The sequence below is a fragment of the Ostrea edulis genome, chromosome 5 (assembly GCF_947568905.1).
Source record: "Ostrea edulis chromosome 5, xbOstEdul1.1, whole genome shotgun sequence".
NCBI classification, from domain to species: domain Eukaryota; kingdom Metazoa; phylum Mollusca; class Bivalvia; order Ostreida; family Ostreidae; genus Ostrea; species Ostrea edulis.
Window position 1 is genome coordinate 75,495,558 of NC_079168.1, and position 11,228 is coordinate 75,506,785.

At 35.9% G+C, this 11,228-nt stretch overlaps 1 protein-coding gene and 1 long non-coding RNA gene across 2 annotated transcripts in view; both read left to right on the top strand.

Annotated features, from left to right (window-relative positions):
* Window positions 1–224: 224 nt before the first annotated feature.
* Window positions 225–1,266, top strand: LOC125650783 (uncharacterized). Its single transcript, XR_007361115.2, has 3 exons — window positions 225–363; window positions 556–595; window positions 730–1,266. It is a non-coding gene; the product is annotated as an uncharacterized LOC125650783 (long non-coding RNA).
* An 8,437-nt stretch (window positions 1,267–9,703) lies between these two features.
* LOC125650770 (hepatocyte nuclear factor 3-beta-like) overlaps window positions 9,704–11,228 on the top strand; it is a 2,055-nt gene continuing 530 nt past the window's right edge. The window contains exon 1 of the mRNA XM_048879302.2: window positions 9,704–11,228. This exon is cut by the window's right edge and continues 530 nt beyond it. Coding sequence (XP_048735259.1) covers window positions 9,837–11,102 — 1,266 coding nt within the window. The 5' untranslated portion in view covers window positions 9,704–9,836 and the 3' untranslated portion in view covers window positions 11,103–11,228.

An 11,228-nucleotide genomic window follows, 5' to 3' on the forward strand; every position in this document is an offset into this window, starting at 1 on the left:
TATATGTAGTTACATTAGTTTGTTTATAACCATATAATTTTAAAATCGAAATTATTAAAAAAAATATATATATATATTCTATGGCGTTTCACTTGTTTGGCAAAAATTTATTGAAATCAATTTTATTAAGGTTATCCTGCATGAATCAATTTGATTATACTTCAAACGCAGCTCTTTGTTTTCCTTGATATTGATTGTTACGTGGTCCGCTATTCAATGAAAGGTTTTTAAAATTAACCAATGAAGACCTCGGGGACATTGTGAATAAACCAAGAGCATCTTCACATAATAAAAGTGTCAAAATTCAAGGATCAACTATCAGACAAGGACCAGGGGCATGTGGGTTCAAATTTCGGCAAAAAGGTATAGAAATACAGCACCATTTGTGATGGTAACAGACTGAAACACAGACTGTGTTATCTGTGAGGGCTTATTTATTATTTATTCATTGCTCGTTTAAAAATAAGGAAATTAAACAATTAAAAACGTGTTGTTACTTGAAACTATTACTATTTCTAAATATTGTCCAATGATTTGTTTATATTATTCCGCCAGATTTAACAAATAGAACGAGAGAAAACTCAGTGACGAAGCGGTAAGTGTATCATTTTACGGATTCGCGGTCGGAGAGCATCAAATTTTACGCTATATATGACAATATGCATGCTCAATTGAACAAACCGATTCCCAGCACACAAATGACACATCATATCCCTGACTTTTATACAGACATCAAGAGAACACAGTATTGAGGTTGTCACCTGGTCAAATGGAGCATGTAATTTGTAACTCGAGAGCCAGCTCTTTTGTAAAAGTGAGGAGTGTGGGCCGGCCATTTTTCATCGCACCCTACTCGTGAATAAATTCTCCAAGTGCAATGAAAAATTTCTTTCTTGTCGATTTTTACTTGCCAAAAAGAACAATATAGTGCAGTTTTCCAGAAATAAATTAGAATTCCAATTCTGTGATAAAGGTATAATGGGGCCCGGTTAATCTTTTGAGAAGCTGAATAAAACACGAATTTCTATTGTCGATCTTTCCTTACAGATGGATGGCAGAAACATTAATTCCTCTTTTGTGCTTTCAATATAATCACTTTGGCTTCCCCTTCTATTCTTAATCCACTTTTACACTTCTTCGTGTGCACTTCAATCTATCCGAGTCCCTTGCCCCATCTGTTTACGAGTAGAGTTGGAGGAAAGAAAAAAAGGTAAAAAGATGTAAATGGTCCAGAGCCGTTGCAGAGACTGACGGGGAAACAGAAAATTGCCTTTTTGTGAAGAGCTTTTGGCCCAGCGGCATGCGACCAAACGAGAGCCGAGTGTGCCCAATTGCAAAATTATTGATACTTTTCACTTTACCATATCAGAAATTTCCAATTTTCTCTGGGAAATTGATGTAGCTTGTAAAAATCGGAGCAGAAGTGCCCCCAATCTAAATGGAGGCTATTCGACAAAGAAGACACTTCATTTTATTATCAAACTTTTGGACTGTCACATGATAATTTTGAATAAGATGAAACGATGCTGAGAGGACTTAATTTATCAATAATCAATGTGTATTAGTAACTTTCTTTGGAGAGAAAAAAAGGGAAAGAAATTGACGTATTTTATGGAATTTGGTCCTTTCTACTTTTATCTTAAATTTGTTCAGTGTTACAATATCAATAGTACTAGAAAGCTTGAAGAAACATACTCAGTTTTTTGAGACAAAAATGAACAACAAGCAAATCCATGCATGTTACTTACAAACGAAGTTCCCTAAACCTTATTGCTGTGCATGGAACTTACAAACGAATTTCTCTAAACCTTATTGCTGTACATGTAACTTACAAACGAATTTCTCTAAACCTTATTGCTGTGCATGTAACTTACAAACGAATTTCTCTAAACCTTATTGCTGTGCATGTAACTTACAAACGAATTTCTCTAAACCTTATTGCTGTGCATGGAACTTACAAACGAAGTTCTCTAAACCTTATTGCTGTGCATGGAACTTACAAACGAAGTTCTCTAAACCTTATTGCTGTGCATGGAACTTACAAACGAAGTTGTCTAAACCTTGATTTTTTTTAACGTTGTCCTGAACACTTTTCATGGTATGATTCTGAGACGAAACACTGTAGATGAACTCACAAAAAGCGTACTTCTTGAAAAAGAATCATGGAAATGCAAATAAGAAAATGATTTCCAACTGAGAGCCTGTCTTTTGAATGTGAAAATTGCTTCCTTCTGTGCACATAATGGTTTATTGGGAGCTTTCATTGTAACCAGAATACTCACGTACAGACATATTCATCTACACACCATCTCATTCTGTACCTGTGTAAATTGATTAGGAGTTTGATCGTTACATGTATGTTGCATTTGTAGAAAAACGAAACGCGATGAATTCAATGTCACTTTTGTTCTGGGTTTTTTTCCTCATCAAAAAATAATCATGTTAACAATTAAAACCAGTGATATATATATTTGTTTCTGTTAAATCTATGCATTTATGGCTAAACAACAGTTTTAAAATACGTTATTGGGAAAGGTATCGGAAAATTATTAAGGACTCTCGATACAAACGCAAAAATAGATGCATAGGTTAAAATATATTTTATCGGCTTAGTTTGGTAGTAATAAATACAAATACAAAATTCCTAAAAAAATAAATAAAAAAAATAAAAAAAAAGAAAGAAAAAATAAGGGGCTTGTAAATTTTTCATCATGTTCAAAAGTTGAAATATGGCAACACCCTCCATATACATGTACAGTTTTGGGCGTACTTGAAAATTATATTCCAGACGGTATATCATATTCATTTTACTTATAAAAACATAAATATATAATTTTCCTTTTCATCATTTTTGAAAAGAGTTTTATTTGTAGCCAGTGTAGTTATATCTCATTCTCATTTCCATCCAAGGATGAAGACATTATTTTGGTGTGTGGTAGAAGAGGAGAATGTCAAAGCAAGAAACGCTCGGAGCCACACACGACCAATTCCGCCGTCCATCTCCTTCACAAAATGATAAACAAACAATCACAAGTCAACAAAAATCTTTTTAACAAACATTAACACCCCTTGTGAAATCCCTGTCATCAGACCACAATTAAAGCGAGTGTCATCATTGTGAAATAATGTTTACCTGTTTACTATTTAAAAGAGCGGACGTTGATCGCCATTTTCCTCTTCCTTTTGTCCCGCCGTGCTACAATAACTTAGGACATGGCGTGTCAGTCCGTTTCTTTTCAACACATAGATAACGAAGTTAAAATGGTCACTTATGTTAACCCTTTTGACACCTTTTAGTGTCCCTATCTATTTTTCTTATCTGACAATCATTGACAATCTTCACAAATATCAATAATAAAAACAGCATCACATTTGAGAGTGAAGTAAAATTCTTGTTTTCTTTAAAATATGTAAATTTATTGAAGCAGATTCACCCAATTGTTCTTGCCTTTGCTGGATTTGTAATCTGCAACTACTGAGTATAAATTCATCTATTATTTAAATTTTTAAAACTTTAATCCGTCTTATCTAATCAATAACACGTAAATTAAACACATTGCTATTAATACTAAATTAGATATTGATTAACATAGCGCGTGAATTAATATTCAAACATTCCTGATGTAACAGGATAAAGGCGAGGAATTCTAACTCTAACCATCTCACTTAAAGAAAAACCGCTCACTCGCGCGGGACGTTTCCGTGTACGCCGCATCCAAATTGCTATCGCTACTGTACGCCCAGCTACAGGTGTTGACAGCGATGCCGGCAAGATGTTGATTACGCCACGTTTCAGTGTATATTTTTACGATCTATCGCGGAAAAGACGGAAGTGGATTGTAATAACAGACCCGAAGCGGTGACTGTCTGTATAACTTTATACACAATACTACAGCTTCATATTTTTCTTCTAAATATGAACTCAGAATTGTCACAGCTTCGTGATGTGTTTTCCTCACTTCGTTACAGGGTAGTATTTAGCGAATTAGTAATGTTGAACTTATTTCTTGTACTTATTCTACAAGGTGAATATAGCGTACCGTAATGTTGGTAGAGGGTGGAAAACACCGTAAATGTTATAGCCCCTCCCAACTTCAAATACAAATAAATAAATCAATTTAAAAAAGGAAAATTTACTATAGCGTTTAACCTTTATATCTGATTACTATTCCTGAAAAATATTCCATATCCTTGATTTATTCCTTATGATCGAAGTTTGAATGATTAAAAATATATTTCCTCGTGGAACGGTTAAAATAACTACAAAAATGAACAGAAAACATTTTTCCCCCTCATCATTACATAGAGACACCTGATGTAATGTTCCGTCCTTTATAGCTACCAATGTTTCGTCAGTGGAACAAAAGCAGTTTGTTTCAGTGCATGTGTCTTAGTATTTTTTAAAAGCAAAAGCCTTTCAACTAGACATCAAAACCAATACATTTGTTTTAAAAAGTCGATTCGCAAAGTATCAAAATACGTAAATCTAAGAAGTAAATTGTCTTTGTTTTATCTGAAGGTAAGCCTTTTACGCCCTTTAAGTATAGCTATATTTCCTATTAGCACGCTACTTCACAACCCCTGTTCAAACAAATATATGAGCTTATAAAATGTAAATGTAATATTTATATGCATACATTGACTGTTTACATCCATAATCAAATGAGTGTTACATTAAGGAAGTTTTTAAAAGCTGAATATTTCAGATCTTGGGTGGATGAAAACAAATGACGAACGAAGATTCTGGGTACTGCAGGTGTTCCATTTCCGGTTAACTTTATTGCCATGGAAACGATAATCTGTGATAAGGAACGATGTAGGGCTGAAGAGTTGTCACCGTGCTGGCCAATCTTGAGCATTTTTTGCATTCATCAGTCAGGTGTTCGATTCAGAGAGTGCTTCATGATAATGTTGATGGACGCGTGGAATTCTAGTCTTCTCCAGACGAGTCGTAGAAATACTTTTGTTAGAATCACTACAGTAATTTAAAGGGTGAACTATTTCCTAAGTATCTAGATTTTAAACTGGTTTACAGTTTTGCCTGCCTATCGGAAAGCCCCTCCCCACTTTTACACTTTTCAGAGAGAACATAATCAATACAACTGAAAATCGGAGATTTGCCTAAGAGTATCCTACCAGTTACCATTGAAATAATTTCTTACGGGCCTATTCTTTGTGATTTATTCTCATTAATGTAATAAAAATACCACAGAGCCGATACTCGCCTAGTTTCCTGAATTCCTCTGGAGTATATGAGTATTGCTAAATTACACAAGTACAGTGATATATATATATATGTTATACTGACGTCACCAGAAAAGGACCCTTACGGTAAAAATTTCACGTTTTTCCTAGACTTTATTCTGTATTATTTTCTGTTCACAAAATATACAAATTTATGCCGGTATCACGTTATTTATAAAAATATTAGCAACGTCAACGTAAAGAAATTATAACGTCATGCATGTTTCAAACCAATATCATGCACAGCGAGAACATATTCTTCCTAACCAGTGTGAGCTTTATGGTCCTTATGCGATGATAGGCTGCCCCTTGTTTTGAGAACGTTCACTTTCCGTTATTCTTTCTGTTAGTTAATTTTTACTTGAAAGCAAGATTTATTTGATGACCTTTACTTTTTTTTCCGGATTTTGTGAGAAGGAAAACCTCGAAACAGAGGATTAACAACCTAGAAAGTCAAATAATCATCAGGTACTCCCGTAATGACCATGTCTAGGGTAGAAAGTCAAATAATCATCAGGTACTCCCGTAATGACCATGTCTAGGGTAGAAAGTCAAATAATCATCAGGTACTCCCGTAATGACCATGTCTAGGGTAGACGGATAAAATAAACTGAAAGAGGTTATGTTAAGACGATGGTCAAGGTCGAATAGGGGTTAATTCTGGCATGAATATATATATATATATATATATATATATATATATATATCCTTTACCATGAGTCTAATATTAAGAGTGCATTTGATTATTATACTCGACATTATTAGCGGTCTAACAATTTACCAATTCCATCTCATGTCAAATACCATTTTGATCAGCAATTTAACTTCATACATCGGGTAAAACCACGTTTATTCTTTATCGCCCTTTTCAACCCCTATCCAGAGATTTCGCCTTCCGTGTCTGGTAGCTTTAGTAGTTTGATTGGATTTCTTTGTGTTTAATGCAATGATTATTACATCGCAGAATTAAAGAATAACAAAGTTTAACCATCGTTCCCGCAATCTCCCTTGGGAAATTTTCCTTTAAAATTTCGTTTTTCATTTTCTGTTGGGTTATTGGTCACATAGGCGTTAATTGTACAAAACGTGGGCCCCAGAGATGAAATTATGAGGATGGTATTTCGAGTAAAAGCGCTAAATAAAACCTAGCAATGATGATTAATTATGTCAGGTAAGAGTTTTCCAGGTAAATGTGATATTTATCTCCAAGTAGCGGAAACAAGGCATTAATGAAACACCATAATAAAAAAAATCCCTGTCCCTACTTTGGGGTTTAGTTGTGTGCAAAGTATTCTACAGAGATCTGCAAAAAAAAATGTTAGTAATGATTGAAAAAGCAAAGGCTTCGATTCTTTTCAATTAATTCTATCAACATAATTAATCCCTTTACATAACAAATTTACACGATTTCCTATGTGACAGAAGTGCTAAACGTACGATCTAACACCGTTTATGTCTCGAATAGAATAACTTCAGCAATGTTTATACAACTTTTCAATCAACATCTTGAGAAAACACAGAAATCATTTCTTGGGGACTTGTTGCATTTTAATGTAAGATATGCTAATAGAGTTTAAGAGAGGTGTTTTGCTCCTAATTAGCAGGCGGGGGTTAGGGTGTGTACAGCTTAAGAGCGGAACGTGGAAATTTTTCGATGGCCTTGAATTTAATTTGGCATCGATTATTCTACTTAGTTACTCAAATGGTTCTATATTGTCGAAGTGTAGGTGGTAAATGATAATTTTTATGAAACATAAATATTGATATTGCAGTCAATTCATTTCCACTTTTTAGAAAAATGTTGCATATTTTTTAAGATCTTAAAAACAAATGGGTTTATTAAGATTCAAGCAACACAAAATCGAAAGCACAGGCGCTTGTTCTAATCTCTAAGGTCTGAAATTATCAGAGAATTGTAGAAATATTCAGAATTTAACTGAGGATCACACATAACACTTTTTGATGGACGTGTTGTTGGAGTGTCAAGTCCGAAATTTTGGACTGAGTAAGATCAGCGTTCTCTGACCTTATCTCTTCCCAGCATGCCGCCCTCTCAACCACCAGGTGGCGTGTATATAACGGTCACAGAAAATGCTACTTTATCTTTCAATTAAAAATACATCTCTATTTAAACATTTGAATGTCCTTCTCCATAAAAGAGAAAGACTATTAACAGATATAAAAGGCTTTTCATGGTTTATCAAAATAATGATTACAATTTGACGTTTGACAAAGGACTCTGGCAATATAATGTTACCTCTATTTTCATTGAAAGCAAGTATCACCGGTTCACTCGCTTTTTCAGATATTTTTGACAGGTACGGTTTTCCGCTTAAAAGCGATGAATGATAAAAAGACGAAGAATGACAAGAGTTTGACGTCGCTCGAATTGAATTTGATTTCTTTTAATTTAATCAAAAATCCCAATGACAAACCCATGTAAGAGACCACACCTGTACGATATCCAAAACTAATTACGAACGAAGGTGAGCGATTTGCATCGATTTTCCAATGCGCCCTTAAAAAATGACAAGATAAAACGATAAGACAGATCGTCTATCACCGTAGTGCCCCGTCCAATCGCTCCTGCCTAGCCCGTCAGCGGAACCCAAGTCTGAGTTATTCCATGATAAATTTCAACGATTTCCTTCAGGAAACGGCAATTTTCTGTGGAGATTATATAGAATTTCTGAATTTTCATGGTTGTGTATATGGCAACTAGTGAATCAGGGTACTGTCACCTAAATCTAAGACAATGGTGTTTACATCGTTATTAGTAGTATGTTAATTAAACACCCTGTTGAGATGATAGGATCAGCGCTAGTCTGGGACGCTTCGTGATTAGATGCCCATAATACTAAAACGTGAATAGAAAAAAATTGTCAACATTTTTCTAACAGGTACTGATATCAATACTATAATTTGTTAACAAGTTACTTTTTTAATAACATTCTGAAAATGTTTCGAATGGATAGAGCTTTTATAACGAATTAGACGTTGTCCGAGGAGCAGAAATATAATCGTACTATTTTAAAGACTTACTGTGTGGACATACGTGAAATGTTATTTTAACTTTCCCCAAGTTTGATAAAGAACAACATAGCAAAACATCCGTACAATTTTTAAAAAAAAAAACCATGCAGCTCTACGAGAAGGCCTGGTTAGAATCTTTCCTTTCATGTTCTGTCCCTGAACCACTTCCTTAATCGTTCTTTAATTATTAAGAATATCATCAAAATAAATCAGTTAAAAACCTGGAACAATTAAGCTTTTCTGACGGTTCCGTATTGTACCGGGGATTATATCTTATCGCTAATCGGACACTTTTCCCTGCCATTTAAATTCAGTGTAAAGACTATAACCGCTGTCTTGTACTCGGGCTATACAACCCAAGACTGCAAAAAACCAGATATGTGGGGCTAAGATGGAGCGACGTTTTTAATGCTAGACAAACACAGAATATTTACCAAACAAGAGCGACCATTTGTACAGTTATCTAGATGATAGTTATTTAACACGCTAATATCGGCGAGTAAATATTAAGCGGGGTAAATATTTTGAGATAGTAAAAACAAATTTTGTCACAGATAGCTCAACTGTAAAAATAAACTCAAATATTGGCATAAAGCGATAAGTCTGCATATTTCCATTCACTGTCTTATTAATTTTAAATACACACTCGATAAATAAATATAACAAATTGATACTTGATAACGTAGTTATTGTTAAACAGTTATCCTTTTTTCATATTTATTCGACAGTATTTGCTAATCCTTGCATCCGCGAAAATAGATTAGGCACCTCTGTGTGGAAGGAATATACTTTTTAGTAATATCTTACACAGAAATCAGATTTGATTTTTAAATTCAAGATTTATATAACAGTTCCTTCAACAGAATAACGTCAAAAGGTAATTCAAAACCTCAACCCTGTCCCTTTCACCTTTAGTAAAGTACAGGTTCTTCAGATAGGAATCGCTAATACGATTCGCTTTTAAAAGTTTCGTTGAGAAGAAATGCATTTAAAGAAATAGAGAAGGAAAAAAAAACCGGTGAGACAAAATTTATTCGATAAGTGTCGTAAGGTATAAAAGATATTTTGCAACAAGTGAAATTCTAGATGTCCGAAATTAGAACATGTATCTTTAAGACCGTCAGAAGAAATGACGGTGAAAATAGTAGAGTCTGATGTAGAAATTTGTTTATATTCCAAGTTTTTGAATGAGAAAACGGAGCTCAATATCGCCATAATGGTATTTGCTTTAGGTCTAAATAGAAGGAGTTTGTTTGTACATGGAACGTGATCGACACTGGCGCTCAATCGAGAAGGGATAGACCTTTCATTTCCGGTCGATATGGGGCGGGGCCTAATGCGAAAACCTCGTAATGGTTATACGAAATCACAAAAAATTTGCATAAAAGTGGGCGTTATTTCATACCTCCAGTGTCCCAGGTATATTTACCCTGGGTCAAGATAGTTTGTCGATAATTTTCATTTAGACTTCAGAAGTGTTATACCACGAATTGGATCACAGTTAAACAACTCTAGGTGTATTTACACCCAAAAGTGAAAACAAATTTTTCAGTTGGATCATGTATGAAAAACAAGCCTCTCTTGGGACGGACTGTCCGCAGTCCGGGGATTATCTGTCCATGTTAACATCCAAAGGAGCGTATGACACAACATGTACCTCGGGATACCCCATGACATCCATACCCAGTATGAATTCTATTGGGAGCATGAGCATGAGCATGCAATCAATGGCCATGACTAATAACTACTCCCCACCCAGTATGGGAGGAATGGCCGGCACGATGACCCCACCAGGGATGACCAACCTTGGTATGACCCCCGGGATGGGAATGCACCCCGGCAGCATGCACGCAAGTATGAATTCAATGAACTCTATGTCTCCCATGAATGGAATGAGTTCCATGGGTGGCATGCCGATGAACGGGATGGGAGCCCCCATGAACCCTATGAGAATGGATAGTTATAATCGCGCCCAGGCTATCAATCGGGCCCGGGATAAATCGTACCGGAGAAGCTACACTCACGCTAAACCACCGTATTCTTATATTTCACTGATCACGATGGCTATTCAACAATCACCCAACAAAATGTGTACCCTCAGTGAAATCTATCAATTTATTATGGACTTGTTTCCTTTCTATCGACAAAATCAGCAAAGATGGCAGAATTCTATTCGTCATAGTTTATCCTTTAATGATTGTTTTGTGAAAGTACCACGGACTCCGGACCGACCCGGTAAAGGCAGCTACTGGACACTACATCCAGACTCAGGGAACATGTTTGAAAATGGGTGTTACCTTCGACGACAAAAGCGCTTCAAATGTTTGAAGAAAGAAATGATCCGACAGTCCCTGACAAAGAGCGAGGATGGATCAGTGATAGAAAATCCCCACTCTCCGCATAGTGATCAAAGCGTATCCTCACCACCCCACAGCCCCGAGGAAATATCCAACCCCCAGGAACAACCAGACCGGAAGCCGGAAATCCCCATCGCTGCACATAACACCACTTCTCCTCCGTCCCAGCACCAGGAGATGCCCCCATCAATGAGGCACCACCCACAACATGACCCCTTATCCCAGGCCTATAACAATGGACAATACAACCCCCACTCATTTCATCATCCGTTCTCTATAACCAGTTTAATAACAGACAATGCGAAAATGGACATGAAAAATATGTACGAGATGCCCAACGTGTATGGCGGTTACAACAATCCCATGGCTTTGCCACCGATGGCAAAGACGGAAGCTCCTTCCCCCATGCCTATATCGGACAATGGTTATTACAAAACCTATGCGCCGCACTCAACGGCTAGCCTCTAGGTACAAAACTCAACTTTACCCTTAAAGCTGTATACCAAAGATATATTGTCTCAGAAAGCTGTGGTTTGAAAAATAGTGCGATGGGATTTTTCAATATTGTGTGAATGTGATTGACAAAATAAGATT